The following is a 22,478-nucleotide window of genomic DNA, read 5'->3' on the forward strand; positions in this document are numbered from 1 at the left end:
CTACCTTTATTTGCTTTCCTGTTCTTCTCCTTCCCAACTACAATCTCCATTTTTTCTTCCTCCATTTAATTTAACCAGATCTGTTTTTTCTGTTCCTTCCTCCAATTTGCTCTATGTTTTACAAGCTTTCAATTAATTACTAAATTCCGACATGGAATCTTTCCTTTTTGTATCTTAATTTTAGTTTCTGATCTTTTATCTTTCGTAAACTTTTATTTTCTTCCGTATATTCTTATCCTCCTATTTTTTATGCAAAATGAAATAGGAAGTTACAAGTTAATTACAAAATCTCATTGAAGACATGACATATCCGTCACAAGCTTGTGACGGATACCACTTTACCTCACAATGTACCCACTTTTTCTCTTTCTGCAACACTATTTATGTGGTCCCCTTTCTCCACTAACCCATTTTGTTACCATTTTATCTCACAAAATATCCGCCACAAATGGTAACCCGTCACAAGGGAGACCAATTGCAAGTTAATAAACAACAATTAGCCTCCTCATTATTAGCAATTTAGCATGATAGGTACTAGCTTCTCTAGGTACCTGATTGTAATTGGCATCCATGATCCGTGTCAGAAGGATGAATATGCCCAGTTTTGATAAAATTAATTTCCAGGGAATAGTGAAGAATGAACAATGGAGGAAGCAAAAGAATACTGGATGATGATGATATACTACATAACAATTGAAAATAACAATTGATAATAGTTGAATCCAAATCAAAAACTTAATGACAACACATTCATGAAATGGAGTAGAAAATACTACATAACAATTGATAATAAAAATCCCAAAATTTAATTTATCCATTGAGACTCTAACAATGGCGACGAAACAAGAAAACTGACGATGAAAGAAATACTGGATGATGAAGAACAGTGAAGAATGAACAATGGAGGTGAATGGCGATGGAGATGAAGAGTAATAGAAGGGCGAAGGGTTAAAGTGACTTAAAGATGAAGGAGTAACCTGCTCAATAGGTTGCCCTTCACTTAAGGCGATAAAAGTTAAATGAAGGAATACGTTAGATTAATATGGGATTATGAATAGTATGGATTACTTTGAGCAGGTCGGTAATAGTTGGGATTATTCCCATCAAATAACCCTTCTTTATAACAGAGATATCTGAATTCGAGTAATTTTAATATCTGTATCTAATCCCATATTCGATAAGTGAATCCGTTTGTTTTATTCCATCATATTTCAAATCTGTAACGAGTTACTTTCCGTATATTTCATGTTAGACAAAATTGAACAATATATCACAAAGACTAAATAATCAATCAACACTATAATTTCAATTATATTACAAATTTGTTCAGTTCCAAAATTAATTAAGTACAAATTAACTAAACAACTACAATCTTTATAAACAAGAAGATATTTTTGATGCTTCAAGATCTCCTCAAATTTCCGAGTCGAGTTAATATAACCAAACGGAACTGGAAGTCAGTCTCAATATCTTTTCCCTGGTGGTGACGATCAACATAAAGAATCTCAACACGACGAAATCTTTTCTTGGGAGGATAGAGTTGAAGATTAATGTGGCTCGATTCAGGGTTAAATATCGGGATGATTTTCTTGCTTATACTTGTCGAAACAAACCCGACACAATCCTGATTTTCTTCATCCTCAACTTGGGAACAAATTAGATTATTAACGGGGCGCTTCTTTAATGGAAGGGCTAATTTATCCATGTTAATTTTAGTTAAAATCAGAAATTAGGGTTTCAAGTAGACGAATTAATCGAGTAGGAGTAAAATCGGGTAATTGATGTAAGAAAAAATTGGGGAATTGAAGCACGGAAGTTTAATTTTAGGTAATTGTTGGAAGAAAATTGAATATATAGAGAACAAAAGGGGGAAAGGCGGTGAATTGTTAAGACGGTTAAAAAATAGGCGGTATATATCGTTAGGCGCCAATGTGTCTGTTATGAATTTTGGGTTACTTGGGATTCAAGGTTTTTATTTTCTAAGGTTAAAAAAAAGGGTAATGCTAGGTTGTATTTAGGCATTAAATATCTACTAATTTTGGTATTAATTTAGGAATTAAGAACTAAATTACACATTAACCAATACATTTAATGCATATATCAAGAATTTATTTCCTCTTTTGGTTTCTTAAATACAACCCAGTGGGTTGTATTTATCATTACCCTAAAAAAAATACGCAATTTATTTTCGTAGTACAAATTTTACTCATTTCAGTACATTTCACACCGAAATTTCCATTTCATACCCTTCTACCAAAAAACAACACCAAACCTCTCCTTTTCAATTCTTATTTATTCAATCTCTCAATTCAATCAATTTCTTCAATAGTAGATGAAATTTTGAATGTAAAAAGGTGTTTAATTTGTCAATTGCAAACTAGAGAACAAATTTATGGTTTTATTTTAATAATTTTAGAAGTTTTTTGTTTTATAATCAATTTTTTGGGTTTTCGATTTAGGGTTTGATAGTAGTGGTTGGTGGTGGTGCCGGCAATGGGGGCGGGTGAAGGAACGACGCTGGTGGTGGGAGACTGAGGTAGGGGATGCGGGTCACGGTGGGTAAGAGGTCTGAATTGCGCGAGTCAAGGGGTGGTGATGAGTCAAGTCGCGGTGGGTCAGGGTGTGAGGGGAATTTGAGCGGCGGTTGGGCGTGGATGTCACGGTAGGGTTCCGAGGAGTTGAGCGACGGCTGTGGCATGTGTGTGGGCGGCGGCTGGTAATGGTAGAGGATAGGTGGGTCCGGTGGAGGTGATGGTGGTTGCCTGGTGGTGTTGATTTTTTTTTTTTCCTTTCAATGTAGTACATTTTGTTTGGAGAAATGAGAAGGGTATTATGGTCAAAAGCGTACTGCAATGACTAAAATGTGTACTGCGAAAATCAGCACCCAAAAAATATAGAAGTGGAAAGAAATCAAAAGTTTAGAAGAAGAGTTGAATAATTGATTTTTTTTTTTAATGAATAAAAATTATGCACAAAAGTAAATTTTACGCGAAATTGGTAATTTGAGAAAGAAAAAACTACTGATCAAGTAAGCAAATGTGCCGGTTGTAACTTACATCATGAGAGCTGATTTTCATCGACGACGTTTTAGTAAATATTGACGACGTTTTTAAAAAAAAAAAGACGATACTACCCTTGCACTCACACACCACTTTCTCTCTCTAAAAAATTTCCTCTCAAATTCTACTAAAAATCAACTAAATTTTTTTTAAAAAAAAAAAAAAAAAAAAAAAAAAAAACAATTAACAAGATTAAGTAACATGACGGATCCTGAATCACCGGTACTTAAACAACTTAATAGCTACATTATTTGGTAATTTTTATTTTTTTTGCGCACCGTTAAAATCTATTCGATAATTGATTTACGTCACGTATTGACTTAGTAATAGCAAACATTGCGATTTTTCTGCGCAAATCCGAGATTTGTGCCCCCAAGGTTGAACCATGGACCAAACATTGAGATCCAACGTTCAGCCATGGACCAAACGTTGGAAACCAACGTTTGCCATGGTCCAAACGTGGGAATCCAACGTTATTCCCACGTTTGGCCATGGTGAACAATTTTTTTTTTCAAAAAAAAAAAAAAAAAAAAAAAAAGTTCACCATGGCCAAACTTTGGATTCCCACGTTTTGACCATGACCAATGTTGGGTTTTCATGTTTGGTCCATAGTCGATTGTTGAATCTCAACATTTAGTCCATGAGCTAATTTTTTTTTTAAACCGTGTTTAATACGTTTATTTGCCGATTTTTTAAAATTATTTAAGTTTTCTGGTCAATGTGCGTTAATTTCTAACATTTTTTAATTGGTTTAATGCAGATGGGAGATCGAAATGTAGTTGATTTTTAGTAGAATTTGAGAGAAAAGTGTCTAGAGAAATAAATGAGTGTAAATGTACAAAGGGCATTATCGTCTTTTGAAATTAAAACGTCGACGATATTTACTAAAACGTCGACAATGTTTACAAACCGGGCTTATAATTTGCATCGCTCTTTTTTTTTTTTTTTTTTTTTGAAACCCAACTGGGTACATGCATTAATTCGAATTAATAAGCCGATCAACAAGCTCAGGTAGCTTATCGACCCAAACAATTCTACCAGACCCTACCGGCGCTACATGTGCTAACTCATGAGCCACCGCATTGTTCCGCCTACTCGTAAAAGACCAAGAAACAGAAATGAAAGAAATACACAAACGTAAAATATCGTTAATAATAAAAGAAAACAAACTACGGCCCTTCTTGCGTTGTCTCAAAGCTTCGATCACTTGCGAGCAGTCACTTTCCACCACGATCCGGTCATGACCCTTCTCCACCGCGAGCTCTAGTCCTTCCAAGATTGCAACAGCTTCCGCCACATGTACCTCCCACACTTCCCTCCGACTATGCGCCATGCCCCAAAGCACCTTCCCTTCACTGTCACGGCATACAGCTCCAATGCCCACACCCACGCCATCCTTCACTCCCGCGTCGACATTAAGCTTCACCCATCCCGTATCAGGACCTTTCCAGCCGCCCCCCGACATCCCCTCAACCAGCTGCTGCCCACCACTCCTCGTAGTCCGCACCATCAACTCCCCTTCTATCTCCTCCACGACTCGATGTATTCTTTTCACCACCTCAGCCACCTCAACCCGTCCTCCCTCAAAAACAACCCTATTCCTCGCCTCCCATACCGCCCAACAAGACCATCATAAACCCGTACTCCCTCTTCCCTAACTCACGCCAACACCCCTCCACCCAATCTCGCACCGTGCTAGCTCCCCGTCCCTCTTCACCCAGCAGCTCTACCTCCTCCCACACACCCCTTGTTACCCCACAATCCCGAAACAAATGAAGACCCGACTCGACATGACACTGACACAACGGACACAAGACATCATCATGACCGACTCGATTATGTAAGTTTACCTTTGTAGCTAGAGCGTCGTTGCACAATTGCCAAAAGAATAGCTTGATCCGGGGCCACACTTGGACCTTCCACAAATTATTCCAAAGCCATTTGCTCTTCTCCCAATCCGAGGTCTCCATAGTCTCCACATCCTCCCCTACGAGCAGCTTATAAGCCGAACGAACCGTGTACTCGCCATCCCTTTCCAAGCTCCAATACCACGAATCCTCATACCCCTGCCGACCCAACCGGATGTTAGAAACTCGCTCCTGCTCAAAAGGCAACAAACACTCCTCCAATTTTTCCATATTCCAAGCCCTCCCATCATCCGTCATCAGCTCCGCCACCCTCATCTCCTCCCTTCCTTCAAGCCGCGGTGAAAGGACCTTCCCAGTCTGAGTGCCTCCTATCCACGCATCCCTCCACACCATAGTACCTTGCCCATTACCAATACACCGACGCAAGCCTCGCATCACCACATCCCGAGCTCCTAAAATCCCACGCCACGTATAGCTCGGGTTATTGCCACACCCCGCAGCTAGGAAACCACCCTCTCCATAATACTTACCACGCATAACCCGAGCCCACAAGCCCCTCCGGTTCCATCAACAACCGCCAAGCTTGCTTCCCCAGAGCCCTGTTCAAGCATTGAAATCCCGGAAACCCATACCCCCATGCATTTCGGTGTACACATGCGTTTCCATGACACCCATGAGATCTTCTTCTTCTTACCCTCCTCTTGACCCCACCAAAACCTCGACACAATCGCTCTAAGTTCATCGCAAAAAGAAGCAGGGAGTTTAAACACACTCATCACATAGGTAGGGAGTGAATTGGCAACCGCCTTTATAAGAACCTCCTTACCCGCCTTAGACAATATTTTCCCACGCCACCCTTGCAAACGTTTATAGAGCTTATTGCGAACAATATCCGTGATTGGCTTCTTCGACCTTCCCACAACAGTTGGTAAACCAAGGTAACGTTCTTGTTCCTCCACAACACGGACACCCAATCTCACGGCAATGCTATTCTTCCTCTCCTCCGAGACCCCACGGCTAAAGGAAACTGTCGTCTTATCCAAATTGACCTTCCGCCCGAAGCCACTTCATAGCGCTCCAAAATATTCCTTACCTCGACTGCCTCATCCTCACTCGCTTTAACGAAGAAAATGCTATCATCGGCAAATAATAAATGCGAGATAACCGGGCCCGTGTCTTTGCAACCCGCAACCCATGAAGTGATCCCGCCACGACCGCTCTACGCATCAAATTAGACAAGGCCTCCGCACATAAGATAAATAAATATGGGGATAGTGGGTCACCTTGTCTCAACCCGTCTTTGCCGGCCGGAAAACCTCCTTCACATTACCATTTATAAGGACAATTTGAAGAGACCGTCGTAACACATGTCATTACTCTCCCCACCCATCCTTCATGGAACCCCATAACCCGAAACAATTTGCTCCAAGAAATCCCATTCGACCCGATCATATGCCTTTGCCATGTCTAACTTAACCGCCATATGCCCCTCCTTATGTCTCGAATTCTTCATAAAATGAAACATCTCAAAAGCGATCAAAGACATTATCCGTGATAAGCCGTCCGTGTGTAAAAGCACTTTGATTCTCCGACACAATATCATTTAAAAATAATTTGAGCCGGTTAGCAAGAATTTTCGCAATCAACTTATACACCACATTGCATAAACTAATCGGCCTGAAATCACGAATTTTGTCGGGCGCCTTCTTCTTTGGGATCAAAACAATATGAGTATGGTTAAGAGCGGACGGCATTGGTGCTCCATTCAAGACGCTCAACACCGTACTCGTAACTAACGGTCCCACCACATGCCAATATGTCTGATAGAAGAGACAATTCATACCATCCGGTCCAGGAGCCTTGAGGGGGTGCATCTGATTTAGGGCTTCGATCACGTCCTCTTCGCTATAACTTCGCGACAGCTGTAGATTCATTTCCTCCGTTACCCGCCCCTCCAAGCCCTCAAAAATCCCATCAAAATCACGCTGAGGTGAAGCCGTAAAGAGCTCAGTGAAGTAGCTCGTCGCAACTCTTGAGACAGCTTCATCCCCATTTCGTACCACTCCCTCATCATCCACTAGTTTACTAATGAAATTCTTCGCCACGCCCGCTTGTTTGTGGAAGAAACTCGTGTTCTTATCCCCATCTTTAAGCCACAAAGCCCGTGATCTTTGCCTCCAAAACTGCTCCTCCTGCCGACACAAATCAGCAACTTCCTTCACCAATTTCCGCCTCCTACGCACCTCCTCAATAGACCGACCACCCTCATTAAGTCTCGCAATATGGCTCCTCTTCGACGCTATAGACTTCACAATTTTGCCGATGCTTACACGTTTCCAGGCCTGTAACTCCGCAGCACTCTCGTTCAACGCCTCCACAAGATCCATTCCCCCACGCTCAAAACCCCTCACCACCGCATCGCTCTTTTAAAAAAACGTGTAATTTACATCAAAGTTCAAACGCATATGTGCTTAGTGATTCAACTAGTGAGGACTGAGGAGTCTTTGTGACTTGTAGATCTCAAATTTGATCCTTGTTGAAAACTAATTTCCCTTTTTCTTTGAAAATCGTCTGAGTATTTTCATTCATGAGCTTAAGCATAAACTTCATATAAAACCTTAACATGCTCATAGTAGGTGATTTTTTAGCTTTTTTAGGCCGTTCTCGTGTAGTGTGACTATGTGAGACGCCACTAATAAGAGGGTCAATTTTCTTATTCTTTTGATTCTATTTAAATTAAAATGTTAAAGTCGTGTAACAATACGAGTCACGAACCAAACATGTTTGTACACCATTTCGAATCCAACTCGGTACAACCCAAAAATAACAAGTGCCATGAAATTACTTAAAATAAAAGTCACACAAACGATCTCACTTCATAGTATTCACCTCGTCTAATGACTGGTCAAAATCACAACATATGAACTCTCTCAAGTCTTTACTTAACTTCTGACTATTACACAACCAACATGCAAATCAAACCTCAATTTTTGGCATTAGGTCTGAATTAGAGCTACCATGCATGCAATGTGTAATTAAATCATTAATCATTCTCTAAAACACTATTTAAACCCTCTTCACCTCTAAACCCACTTCATCAAAACTTCACTATCTCCTTCACATACATACAATGGCTTGCGCAAATCGTCTTTTTGTTAACGACTCAGCTTTCTTCGTTGTTCTAATAATAATTTCCGCCACCATGGCATACCAAGCAACAGCCCACCTCCCACTAATGGGAAAACCGGGTTGGACAATACCGGCTATTCATAATCCCTTCCCGATTTATCAAGAACCAGTTGTTCCGCCTCACTTTCTTCCCCTTTTTCCATTCCCTAGCATGCCTAGTATGCCAACTATGCCGTCTATGCCTTCCATGCCTGCAGTGCCCTCTACGCCTTCAGGGCCCGCCTTCTCTTCAATGCCAACAGAGACTGCAGTGCCCTCTGAGCCATCAGGACCCACCTTTTCTTCAGTGCCCTCTGAACCATCAGGACCCGCCTTCTCTTCACTGCCTTCAGAGATTTCAGTGCCCTCTGAGCCAATAGGGCCCACCGTCCCTTCAGTGCCGGCTTTCCCTTCACAACCTTCAGATCCCGCCTTTCCTTCAACGCCCACTCTACCAGCCACAACAGTGACTTCAGGAAACATACCACCTGTTTTCCCTGAACCATCGGCCAAACTGATAGAGAACGCTCCAGGAACTCGAACTAGCCCTTAAAATTCGTCCTAACTTTATGTCGAAAAATAATGTATGTTGAATAAATTCCTCAGAGTACTTTAGCTAGCAATAATTAGTCTACTGTAACACCCAAATTTGGTATTTCAAATCGATTAGATGAGCTTAAGATACAACATAGAAATTACTCGGTAACAAACAGATTCACTTCTTTACCTGTTATTATACACGCGATTATCTACATTCTAACCAGAATCCAAACTTTACATGTATTGAATCAAAAAAATAGATCAGCAGTCAAGCATTAGATTCCGAAAGCACCATTCTCAATTGGTGCTCAGTAACTTGCATTGTAAGTTCTCTTTAAGACGACTGATATGGGGATGTTTACTATATGACCTTGATCCCCGAAAAGCCCTATCCTGCCATAGGTAGCGGCAGTATTGTTCAGAGTAGCATTTAAATGAACAGTCAGAACCTGCCTATCTCCGGTTGTAATGAAGAAGCGTGTAGGGGAAACTTTCACGGAAACACCATAAGGAGCGCTCCAACCAACAGCAAAGGTCTCGTTTGGACCAATGTTTAAAACAGTTCGATTGACTGATCTCGTCTGGTTAAGTTTCCCCAATGTAATAGACGGTAAATTCAAGTCAGGGCCATCGAGGGTAGAAACTCCGCAACTTTGACTTGTGTAGTTTAAAACCACTGGAGCTGACCCATTGATGCCACAAAGGAATGAGAAGTAGTCATCATAGCCTGCATTGGCAAAATTAAAATACTCGTCAAATTCCACAAAAGAGCAACAAAAAAAGGCGGGAGAAAGAAATAGATGTGATGAGACAGGTATCAAATTATCGACAATATAGTTCACCTAAAAACCCAAATTAAATGCACTACGCACATGCGTTGTGCATTACGGATGGAGCAAAAGGATTATTATTCATTAGGTTGATGGACTTGGGTCAAAATGGCTTTTACACCATCTGCGGTTTCTTTCATGATATCGCGGATGGTCTAACCATTTTCGGTTAATGGTCAGCCAGAACTGCCTCTCTATTCTGACTAAAGTAGAAGCCTTTTTCTGAAAATCTAGGCCAGCCACCACAAACCAGGAATTCAGGATACAATCAGAAGGGAAGGACCACTCATTAAGTACTCCGTAATTCCGTATCACAAATCTGACACAGGATACGTGATCTTCCTTTGATCCCCCACCCTTCTAAAACCTAAAGGAGACATACCTCACATCTACGACTACTTATTTATATAACAAAGAAACAAACCTTACATAACAGCTGCTCTCAGGTTGGTGAATTTAACATTGACTTTGCTTTTTTAAAAAAATTCGAAAAAGATATAGGAGCAAAACTATGCAAGTTCCTACAAATCTTGCTTCACCGCCTTCATCCATTGATGAAGCATCCAGAAACCGAAACCAATATCAAAACAAAAAAGTTTTTAACATACTTGTATCAAAAATGAGTCCAGGGTCAAGAGCTGCGGTAGCATTCACGAACCCACTTCCCATGTCAAATGGAGTTGCAGGAGATTGATTCACATCTGGATTAGAATACGCACGTTGGGCCATTATGGGCCCGCCATTCTTATCACGAAGTGATGCTGTAGTCGAAAGAGCAGATGCGATAGCTGCTGGACTGAAACCCGGGAATTTCTTTTTTATTAAAGCTGCCAGCCCTGCAATATGAGGAGCAGCCATGCTTGTTCCAGACATCATGGCAAACTCCTCACCTGTAAAATTTACATTTCATTGCGGGTGTTAATGGTTGAAATTCACGAGTGAAGGAGTAAGATTGTCAGCATGTTAACAAACATGTACCTTGGAATTCGATAGATTGAGTGCCAAGTGAACTCCAAGCAGCCCAAATTGAATTTCCAGGAGCAACCACGTTTGGTTTTAGTATGTCTGCAGCATTCAGAGAGTTATCCTCTGGATCTGGACCTCGAGCAGAGTAATACATTACTTTCGGAGCAGAGGCAGTGTAACTTGGCTTTACTCCACCAGTAATGCTAGCTACTGCTCCAAATTTTACAATATTATTTGTGATTGGATCCCTCAACAAAGACGAATTGTAATATTGAAGAAAAACCTGTAAAACAAAATAAAAAGTAATAATAAGGATGGCCAGAATTAGCAGTCAGTCAATGCAAATAGCGACACAATCTTCATTACGAAACCACCTCTTTTTAAGCATAGGGTTAAGGTTGCATACATCGTCCCCCTACCTCACCAAGGAAGGGAGCCCTCAAGGCACAGGGTTAATCTTGTATGGGTAGAAGACACAACAATAAACAAGTAAACATCAACTGGCAGCGTGTTTTAGCTAATGACCAGTCATATGCTAGAATCATTACTGAGTTGGATGTGAACATTTATGACTGGTAGCGTGTTTTTCTCTTCTATCCTAAAACTTCCCTTGGAATCCCACCCTCCTGAAAAAAAAAATGCTTCACCTTAGAGTCGTTTGCTGATGGAATAATGATTCCAGGTATATCCATAGGAGTAGGATTTAGCTGAAACCCTATTACAAAAGGGTCCATGTAAAACACAACTCCAGCTGCACTAAGGTTCTTGGCCGTCTCTAGTGCCTGTTTGATGGTGGAAACTCCGAGCACAAAACGTACGGAATAGCTACAGATCAAAAGGTTTCCTGCAATAAGATCCTGGTTCAAAAGACTGGCGTCTTGGCATTCTCCAAGGTACATGTCATCTTTAGCAGCAGTGTCATTGGATAAAGCATGTGTAGCAGAGACCAGAGTATAAGCAGTATCATTTGATCCCGCTGTTGGACAAACAAGAACAAAAAATAGAAAACCTAATAAATATTTATTTACAGTTCACAAGCATGGTAAAAAGTAAAATCTTATTTTTAGAAAGAACGAGGCATAATAAGACAATTAGAACGAGGCATAATAAGATAATTAGAACGAGGCAGAAAGAACGAGTCTAGTGCCTTGTAATCCTACCTTACCCACAACGTCGAAAAAAGGAAAAGCCTAATTTGCAAAACTAGACAAGCAAAGCAAATGGAAATCTTTCAAAGACTTACGTGCAAGTCCAACACCAGATATGTTCAAATTATTGCCAAGACATATTGAGTTATTATAGACCCTGTCGTGGGAAGCAGCCCCCACAGTGAAGATCCATGGACTGAAGGAAGAGACACTTCCGGGACCTGGACCAGTGTTTCCAGCTGCTTGGACAACAAATATGCCAGCCTTTACAGCTGTCAATAACGCCATATCTATAGGGTTGAAAAATGTAGCTACTCCGGGAGGACGCCTATTGGGAGTAATTGATAAGCTTATGATGTCAACACCGTCTTGGGCTGCCTGTGTAAATGAATATACAACATTCACTTTCTTTTGCTATAAAATCTTGATAAAATTATTTTTAAAGAGGAAGGACCCGAAAAACAAGAATTGATTATTTTTAGTGAACTTCAGAACTGACTGACAATAAGCATCAAGTTGAGCAAGACATCAATGATTATACACGGCAGCATCTAGCAGAAAATGCTTTCAGAGTCTCATAGAGAAGCTGGGAAAGAAGAGACAGAAAGAGTAGAAACAACCAGATGAAAAAGATGCGGTCAAATATACAGTTTGATTGTCTAATTAACAATTACTCCCTCTTCATGCAAAAAAAAAAAATAACAATTACTCCTTTAATCATTTGGATTCACTTCAAATCAATTTACATAGATTCGACTTTGGGTAAGACATAACCCACAAACACGCTCCCATGTGACTGATGTGGGTGTGGTCCTCATTCTTCTCTCGGCTATTTTTCTTCTCCTAAGAAATTGGTTCAAAAGCAAATGCCGTGAATTCAAGTGAAAGGAGGGAATAATACTTAGACTAGCTAGCTAGTAACTGACCCATCCTCCCGTTGATGACTCAGTGAATGTAATGCACATTTTGCTTTGGGTTCTCAACAGATATAAAGTGACCATTACCTGGTCTATGGCTGCAACTACATCCGCAGCAAAGCCCCCAAAACTCTTGTATAATGCCTTGTATACTGCAATGCTGAAGCATAGTAAAATAAATTAGTACAAACACAACATTATAAGTACACACAGAAACAGAATACGGACTATGCACGATCACAACAAAGTAAAGCACGAGAAGTTTTGAAATTGGCCAAACGATGTTCCCAAGTCCATAAACGACTACAAGAGTCACAAAGCAAACATTAGCCACAGCAACCCAGAATAACATCTAAATAAATGTTAACAAACTGAAAAGTCAGAATGCTTTTGACAGAGATAAGGATTGGTACTTGTACCAAATATTGAAGATTTTAAGTAACTTAGAAGCACCTCAAGATGAACTAAATGGTGTTTTATCAGCAATAAGGATATTTAAGTGGAATTTGTGAGCACAAGGGTTGACATAACAAATAAGGCTTTAGATAAATAAATAACATGAAGCTTGTTTCTCCGCAGTTTGATTATATCTGGATGCATAACAAAATACGTCCAAGTTGAACTGACTGACAGCAAAAAACTGGATAGCAGCACTCTACTTCCACAAACTTTTCTTGCATGCAGGCACAGAAAAGTTGTTTTCACTAATTCACTACAATCGGCTTAACTGGTGACTAGGCATTTTGAAATGATAGGAGTAAGGTGACAATGCCATGATTTCAAAAAATAAGTGATGGAGAACCTCTTTGTTGGCAAGTAATCAAGCAGAGGTATAAAACATTATCTTGATAAAAATATAATGAGTTCAGATGCATTACTGTGAGCGAGGAGCCATTCCACTTGCATTACCAAAGAGCTGTCCAGCTACACAAACCGGTATTCCATGGTTTCCTGATGCTATCGAAGCCGTATGTCTGTCAAGAAAGATTTAGATTTTAGACAAGTCTCAAGATCAGGAAAATAGACTTGTCAAACACCATTCATTCTATTTATTCGAAAATTTGATGATTTAACTCAACACAGATTTTGCAAAAACAACAAAAGGACCCACACAAGTTGACAGAAAAGAATATACCATCCAAACTTAAAGATCGAAATTAATCTTAACAAGACCCAGATCATCTGGTTAAAAAATGTAATGGTTTTATGCTACTTCTGTATATTATCTACGGGCAGCAATAAATATGACTGTATATTAACCCATAAATCATTGCCAAATATGTCTCATCAAAAGTTTCAGGCTTTAGAGTTTACACAATTATTTTTCAGGATAAAAAATTGATAGTAATAATTTGTTTAGGCTCCTTCGTGCATATATAAAAATGCTACCGCGTGTTGAAAAGAAGTGCCAAAAGAGGATACTTGACCTCTGGAATAAAAAGACACCAAGAGTCCTGAATAAAGTAATAATACAAGTTTTTCCCCAGCCAAAAGTTCAATACCAGGCATTGTTTACTAATTAATCACCACGGTGAAATCTTAAGTTTTAACTTGTCATTCATAACTAGTGATTCTTAATGTGGCTTCAACACATGCCTCAGTAAACCAAACTAGAACTAGTCCATGATGTTATATAATGTGCCAAAATTTTCAGATAAATTTACATTCAGCCAACCACATGTACATCTGTATGACTGTATGTGTAAACTAGCAAGGAAAAGACCTCAAGTCTTGAACACATCATCAAGAAGAATTAACTTACGTCCCATGTCCATCACCATCAAACGGAGATGCATAGTCCTGACTAGCATTAAATATCCCTCTTGTTATTGCCGATGCCGCAAAATGCCTAGCTCCAACAAGCTTTCTGTTGCAAGAACCTGACGGAAAATCCCTAGTAACCTCACATATACCCGAGAAATGTTGTGGAACTGGGTATGCATTCTTGTCCAGATTATCAGAGAAGCTGGGGTGTGTTGGATCTATCCCCGTGTCTATAAACCCAATCACTATCCCTTCTCCAGCAGAATCAAATCCTCCTTCCAGAGGCCATGCCCCTTGAGGCAGTCCTAGAAATTGAGGAGTGTGTGTAGTGGTGGTCCTAACAGAGTAGTCTAGTACCACATTTGCCACTTCTTTTCTTCCTGAAAGCCTGGATGCCTTCATATCGACATATTGAGTTTATCAGATAATTACAAGCTCTTATGTACAACAAATATAATGTGCTGAAAATCAGAGACTAAAATCATTAAGTATTGAAGTTTACTTCCTTGATATGAAGACAGCAGCCTCCTGAACGGAAGGAGAAAAGGCAAGTTCCACGATATAAACAAGACAGATTTCTTTAAAACTCATATTAATAGTACCCTGATGAAAATTTATTAGAGTCGCATACTTGCATTTGATTTCTGTTCTTTCTCTTGGAATCTAGCTGTCTATTTAAAATACTGCGGAGTACATTACAAAAGAGTATGGGTACAACTACGCCTCCCTAGAATATTCGTCACTAGTTAGCTCACCAAAATATTAAAATTTGCATTGCCTCTGTTATACTACAGTTCCTTCTGACACAAGAGTAGTTCACCGAGTCAAATTTGTTCATGATATACCTTAACTAAATAGACGGAAGCACTTGAATCAGCACAAGAAATCGTAAACTTTGCAAATCCTCAACTTCAATAAATTATACTGATAAGCACTATGAACATAGGCAAAAAAAAATAATATAGCAACTCGATGTGTCACAACAAAATCCTTAAAAGCGGATACAAGAAGTAGAATTTGTGGAAAAAAACGATAAAGAAAAAGCAATGTTAGGAACACATTCATTCTAAACCTAAAGTGAAACAGGAAAAGTTGTCCAATAAAACTCAAAATCATAATTAAAGAGTATGTAGAAACTCATGACAGAACATGGGTAAGTGTAAGTACCTGCCCGGGCGTAACAAGAACAGCAAAACCATTGATCAAGTAGTGATAACTGTACAATTTTAGATATTTTTGCCCTTTCAACACCTTCTTCAACAAAGAATCATGGACTCTCGCGACATATGAACCATAGTGAGGATCCGATCTTGAGACATTTCTGAAAGATTGAACATTTACGGCCAGATAAATTATATACACCTCATAAGCATCATAAAACCATTAGAAGGTCAATCATGACAAACGCGAAGCACAAATACGACGAAAGTTTGATTCAGATTTCAGAACATGAACATCAGGTGCATAACTCTAACAAGCCAAAAACAAATCCATCAATTCATTTACGCGAAAAATGACAAATTAGTAAAAGAGGGCAAGCCTAGGTTTCTCATGAATGAGACACAAAACTACCAAATATAAAAAAATCAAATAAATCCACAAAATAATCAATGAAAGCTAGTACTCCAAAATCAAGTTTCTTCACGAGGTGTAATACAGACAAGAAATATGTTTATTACCGTTGGATTCATCATTCCAACCAAATTATCATCAAACTCCTAATAAAAATTAAAGCAATTATAAAACCCAAAAAAAAATCATGAAATTAATCACCTTAAAATGATTAATTCTCGCAAAAATCCAACAAAATAACTACTTAATGAAGACTACATCATACCAACATACACATTTGGACCAAAATCCATATAATTAACCCAATTTAGGTAAGTGGATCCAATGCACTACAATAATTCACACTAAATAAAGAAACTATACTACTAAATCATTTCCAATTACAAAATCATGCAACTAAACTTAACCAGAAATAGATAGATACTTATCCTAGAAGTTTAGACCGAGGCTCTGACCACATTACAGTCTAAATCATTTGTTTACCTTTGATTAAAATACCCGTCATACATAATATAGAACATAAACAAATGAATGAGCCATAGGGACTAGGGAGTAACCAAATTGAAGAAACATATACCCCTTCGTTTCAATTATTTGCTTAACTTTAATAAAAATACCCGTCACACAGAATAAAAGAGGTAAACAAATAATTGAGACAGAACGAGTAAAAACATAAGAGAAGAATGTACCTTGGATTATGAAAAGTGCTTAAACTAGTGTTCTTAGAAGGGTGTTTTTTGGTGAGCTGGGTAAAGTAGAAATGAGCAGCTGGAGCTTGCTTAAGAGTAACAATATAAACACCAGTGTCTTCATCTTGGCACAATATTATACAAACAAATGATGCTAATAAAAACAATATATGAATAAAATTAAGCTCATTCTTCTCCTTCTTCAACCCCATTTATTTAAATTAGCAAAAAAAAAATGAAACTTTGGTGAAATTAGTTAAAAAGAAGCAATGCCCACCATTATTAAGCAGTCAAGGAGTAGAAAGAAGCAAACCCCATGAAAAATGAGTAAGATTTGGTAGAAAAAGGAGGCAACTTTGTGAGAAAATGTGAGGGTTTTGTGGAGATTTGTGAAAGAAGGAAAAGGGTAGAATGTGAAGGGATTAAAAGGAGATTAAAAATACTCCCTCCGTCTCAAATCTCAATCATTTATTTACGTTTTTTATTCTTTGTGACGGATTTTTAATAAATTTGGATAAATTAAAAAATATAATGGTGGTGGTTATGATTTCTGACTTATGTGCAATAAATAAGTGCAGATTACAGAGTGAAGTTTTAGTGAGACTGTGAGAGTGAAAAGGGAAGAAATTGGGAGAAAGAAGAGAGTGGAAATGTTGTTATTAGAAGTGGGGCGGTTATTTGCTTCTTTTTGTCATGCGTTCAATATCTTTCATTATCAAGGTCCCCATTTATACCACTTTGGTCTTCATATACCTTGAAAAAAGTTTTTGTGTGGCATTTTTATATTGGTTTTTTAGTGTTGTTTACAATGTTACAATGAGCTATGTGGCTTTGGTATTTGGGTGATTTGGGGGTCCTTTCTTGTGATTGGATTGTCTAGTATCCAATTTTAATCAGTGATAATTCGGGGTGATAATACGACAAGACAGTATGTGAGTAATATGAGTTCGACTCGATTAAAGTTTGACTTGAATTCTAGCTCGGTTAGAGAATTTAACGAGTTAAGATGAGCTATGTTGGCTTGGCTCGAAGAGATCGCGAGCAACTCAAACTATGGTTTCGTACTTATGTGTTTGTGCTTGACCTGGACAGTGGTCCGGGCTAGGGAGCGGGTCAGTTTGGAAGGGAATGAGCCTGAGCCGACACCACTAGCTAGAGGTGTGCGGGTTAGGGACCGGTCGGAGGTCTCATGGCTTTGAACGTTCCAGATAGACATGGGGTTGGTGAGTATGGTGACCAAAGCAGGCCATGCGGGCTCGGGTTTTTGCAGGTCGGGCTACTATACCATTCACAATTTGAGCCGAACTCAATGGAGATCGTGATTTTTGCGGGCTGGCGGATTGAGGAGGGGTGAGGCTCGATGGGTGGGACGGCTAGTATGGGTCAGCTGCTGGCCTGCACTGTTGTCCAGGTCAATGAGTCTATCTATAAGGGTATTTATAGGTTTGTAACCGTCTTGTCCCAAATAGGGTTATTAATGAGACGAGACAGCTCGCGAGAAACTTGAGATCGGCTCGGTCAAGGCTTGGCTCGTGCGAGCTCGACTCGGGATCGTGCTCGACTTGAGAGCTTAACGAGTTAAGTCGAGCAAGCACTGGCTCGACTCGAAAAGCTCGCGAGCGGCTTGAACTTGTGTGGTTAGATAAGATATTGCTCATATGTTCTAAAAATATTTTATTATGATTATATATTTGTATCACACATATCAAACGTCTCATTGATTTGCCAAATATTTTTACATATAACCTTCGAGCCTTCTTATTAAAAATATCGGAAGGAAAAAATCAAAAAATTAGCAATTATATATAGGCTCGATTTGAGCTCGAGCTTGCATTAAAGCTCTCAAACTTAATAACGAGCACATATTTTTCAAGATCGAGTAAGCTAGCTCGAGATTTGCTCGAACCTGAGTTTTGGTTCTTGAGACAAGTCGAGTAAGGCCAAGCTCGAGCTCGGCTCAGCTCGCTAAGACCCTAGTCCCAATATAGTTTACCTTCTTTCATCCATATGCAACACAAATACAACCTCCTATGTCAAAAGACTTACTCATTATTTTGCTCATAAATATTTTGGAAAATGTAAGAAAATATAATATAATATTTAAATGCTTACATCGTTCTAATTTTTTTTAATTCATAAGATGCTATTTTCAATAAAAATAATTATATACGTAGGTAAATAAAAATATGTCACAATATCACATCGAAAATTGCAAAAAGATAAATAAAAACAATCTTTTGAATAGAAGGGACCTAAATACCTAACTAAGGGTGGGTCAATTAGTCTATTTTAAGAAGAACATAAATATGTTAAATAACATTTCATTTATATATATATAAGACGATATTTTTTGCTAATATTCCGACATTTTAAATTTATCTTATTTAGAGTATTTAACCCCGTTTTAAATTTGCATATATAACCTCTAAACAATAAAATTATGAGGGCGATTTTACCTCCAAATTTATAATGAACTCATGATTCTAGTTCGTTCATATGAAAACAAAATTAATGGAATGAGTATAACAACATGATCGTTGGTAATAACAACAAATTGGCTGATTAGATTGTCGTATGCCCGTTGCGATGGTCACAAAAGGTCAAGTATGAAAAGGATGCATCCTCCAAATTATGCAAACTGTGATGCATTAACCGTTGTCAAAGAAGAAAGAGCAAAGCTAAATGTCTCATTATTCATGTTATATAGGGTCCCATAGACATAATTTGCTGTTTTAAGTGCTTTTTTTTATTCTTTGTAATACTATCTGGTCCGATCTGTTATCAACGTTTACTTGTGACACAATGACGAGAAAAGAATTAAGAAAAACAAAAGAAGTGAAGAAATAACATGAACACGAGAAGAAAAATTGACTTTTATATGAAATACTTAAGACGAAAATGTAAAGAAATGATCGAGATATCTAAATAAGTAAAACAGAAATAAAGTTGACCAAGATGGATTAATTAAAAGTTCGCTTTTAAATCAGGTTATTAGCACACAATTTCTTGTTTTGGATGACAATATTCGTTTTAATAATCTTAAAACGGTCAAGTGCGGTAGTGGAGCAAGGGGGAGGGAGGCTAGCAGGGACGGGCGCTCTCGCTGAAGTTGAAAAAATCCGAAGTTTTTAGTTAAATTTTCGAGCTGTTTTCAAATTTGCTTTATAAAATTACTTGTTCGCCCCCGCTGAGATTTGCTGTATACACAAATGAGACCATATTTAAGTATTTAACATGTTCATCTTAAGACAGATATGGTTAGAAAGACTTAGGCCTTGTTTGGATAGAAGGATTTGGAAGGAAAGAAAGGGGAGGGATTTGGAAGGAGGCAATATCCATTGTTTGGATAACAAAATAGGGGTGGAGGGATTTGGAGGGGAAGGATAATGGATCCGTCCATTTCCTTCCTCCAAGCGAAAATGTTTCCCCTCCAATATAGGCAAGATTTGGAGGGAAAACTCCACCTCTTCATTCTCCCTCCCCTTCCCTTCTCTCCCTTTCCCTCCGCTCCATCCCCCTTCTTTTCCTTTCCCTCCATTTTTACTATTCAAATACACCCTTAGGCCTTGTTTGGATAGAAAAAAAGGAGGGAAAGGAAGGGGAGGGGGAAGGAGGGAAGAGAAAGGAAGGGGAGGGGAGGGAAGGGAGAATAGAGGAGATGATTTTCCCTCTAAATCTTGCCTATGTTGGTGGGGAAATAATTTGCCTTGTAAGAGGAAAATGGAGGGATCTAATTTTCCTCCCCTCCAAATCTCTCTACCTTCATCTTGCTAACCAAATAATGAATTTCTCATCCTTCTAATTCTCTCACCTCCCTTTCCCTCCAAATTCCTCAATTTAAACACACCCTAAGTATATTAATAGACGGGTCCACACTGAATTGTTGTAGTTGAGCTTAATTAGGTAAAAGTACTGAGTAATTAATTCAAATCGATCAGATTGATATTGATGATCCGTGTATAAGTAATAGGAGTACTTAGTTACTTACTTGTACATGAAAGTAGTCTAGTACGGATGAGCATTCAATTATGAAAATATGTGCGTCTTTTTCGTAATTTTCTTTCGTGTACACCAACCATATACAGATTATTACAGAGTATACTGTATACATCATGTATCATGTGCGGAGTATTGTATTTTAGTTATTGACTTATTTCTATTCTCCATTCTTTTTACCTGTTTAGTGTTCCCTTTTCAGTTTTCATAGAAGAAGTGCAGAACTAACTTTTGTGAGCACAGGCCACAGCCACAGGCGCACATCTAACAATTGGTCTCCCTTGTGACGGGTTATCATTTGTGGCGGATATTTTGTGAGATAAAATGGTAACAAAATGGGTTAGTGGAGAAAGAGGACCACATAAATAGTGTTGCAGAGAGAGAAAAAGTGGATACTTTGTGAGGTAAAATGGTATCCGTCACTCAAGAGTGACAGATATATGCCGTCACAAACAAGAATTTGCACACATCTAATTAGGTACAACTGTACAAGTACTGAGTAATTAATTCAATTCTTATTAACATAAGAATTGTACAACCCAACGGTGAAGCTTAGGTTCACAATCAGCTAGATCGCGAAAAGCCATTATTAATGAAGACAAAATGGAATGTTAGACTTGCCTTTTAACTAAACGCGAGATATCCGTCTATAGTTATAGACGGGTCAAATATTCACCCACTTTAAGCATAAGACAAACAATAAGTTGTATGATGGGGCAAAAAAATGTCACCACTTTAAGCATATTTGACTCGTCTTTTACTTTAAATCGATATATCCGGCTATGAGAAGACTAATTATTACCTAAAGTAATGCTTACATTTAAGATTGAATTAAATCAATCGTGTATAGAGATTTTCTGTCCCACTTTTGTGTCATATCTCCTATCCCACTGTCTTTATCTTACGATACATCATCCATCGCATAATAAAAATGGTAATAATTTCTATTAAACTAATGATGTGTCATAAGAAGGAATAATGAAACACAAAACGAGACAGAGAATTCGCTCTCGTGTCCCTATATGGCTATATGTCATCGTAAACAGAATATTTTGTGAATGATGAATGATAAGTGTATTACAGTATATTAATAGAGTAAAATAAAAAGTGAGATAAATAACAAGAAGAAAATCATGTAGGTCATTATGTTGTCGTAACACGCAATAACTATCTACTTTTCGCGCTCTTTTACGGTGCAAAATTGTGCAAATCATACAATTGGGCTTTTTTCATTCTGCTTTTGGGCTTCAATTAAAAACCGGCCTGGCCCAATAAAACTGCATAATAGCCGCTACATTTTCGCGTTTTGATTTTGTCGATAATTTACTTGATTATGTGACCGGGATTGCGGTTAGTTTGGGGACACTCGGATTGGGTAAATTTCAAGATTGAGAATAATTTCAAACTAGGTCAAGTACGGTTTAGCAAGGTTCGCGTCGGGTCTAGGTAACGTCAAATCAATTTAGAATTAGTTCGAGTTATCCAATTTCATATCTCAGCTTAACCTTATTTAATCAGGTTAATTTTAACCGGTATCAGTCATTTGGTCTGATGTGTCCAATCCCCTTAAACTAAAAGAATAAGAGATTCTCAAGTTTTCCCGCCTAAATGAGTTGCTCTATATTGGGCTTTGGGCTTCATTAAATTATTATCTTTTAGTTAAGATATACTCTATCCGTCTCGGTCATTTGTTATCTATTTTCATTTTAAGATGTATCAGTGAATTGTTATCTATTTCTACTTTTGATAAGTTTTATATGTAAAAGGTAGTGTGCAAGTGGACGAAATGTTAATATTATATTACTTTGTTAGACATTCACTTGCATTTCATTGGTCTTTGAGCTAAATACAATACAATATTATAATTTTTTTTAATTAAATTATAATCTTTTAATTTAAAAATAAAACAAAACTGGTATAAATTTAAAATTCGTATATGAAAAACCGAAAAATTTGATATT

The 22,478-nt window shown here is 38.4% G+C and overlaps 2 protein-coding genes across 2 annotated transcripts; both read right to left on the bottom strand.

The window, feature by feature from the left end:
• Positions 1 to 4,035: 4,035 nt before the first annotated feature.
• Positions 4,036 to 5,320, bottom strand: LOC141641785 (uncharacterized). The gene is made up of 2 exons (XM_074450433.1): positions 4,910 to 5,320; positions 4,036 to 4,665 (listed from the first exon to the last, which is right to left on the bottom strand). The coding sequence occupies exons 1-2, from the start codon at positions 5,318 to 5,320 to the stop codon at positions 4,036 to 4,038; spliced, it is 1,041 nt and encodes a 346-aa protein (XP_074306534.1).
• Positions 5,321 to 8,759: 3,439 nt separating this feature from the next.
• On the bottom strand, positions 8,760 to 17,182 carry LOC141643748 (subtilisin-like protease SBT2.3). The gene is made up of 10 exons (XM_074453043.1): positions 16,522 to 17,182; positions 15,428 to 15,581; positions 14,259 to 14,656; positions 13,375 to 13,470; positions 12,584 to 12,656; positions 11,675 to 11,957; positions 11,079 to 11,407; positions 10,444 to 10,714; positions 10,074 to 10,355; positions 8,760 to 9,362 (listed from the first exon to the last, which is right to left on the bottom strand). Exons 1-10 carry the CDS (start codon positions 16,731 to 16,733, stop codon positions 8,944 to 8,946), a joined length of 2,517 nt encoding a protein of 838 aa, XP_074309144.1. The 5' UTR covers positions 16,734 to 17,182; the 3' UTR covers positions 8,760 to 8,943.
• Positions 17,183 to 22,478: the final 5,296 nt, after the last annotated feature.

The sequence above is a fragment of the Silene latifolia genome, chromosome 2, assembly GCF_048544455.1.
Source record: "Silene latifolia isolate original U9 population chromosome 2, ASM4854445v1, whole genome shotgun sequence".
In the NCBI taxonomy this organism is placed as follows: domain Eukaryota; kingdom Viridiplantae; phylum Streptophyta; class Magnoliopsida; order Caryophyllales; family Caryophyllaceae; genus Silene; species Silene latifolia.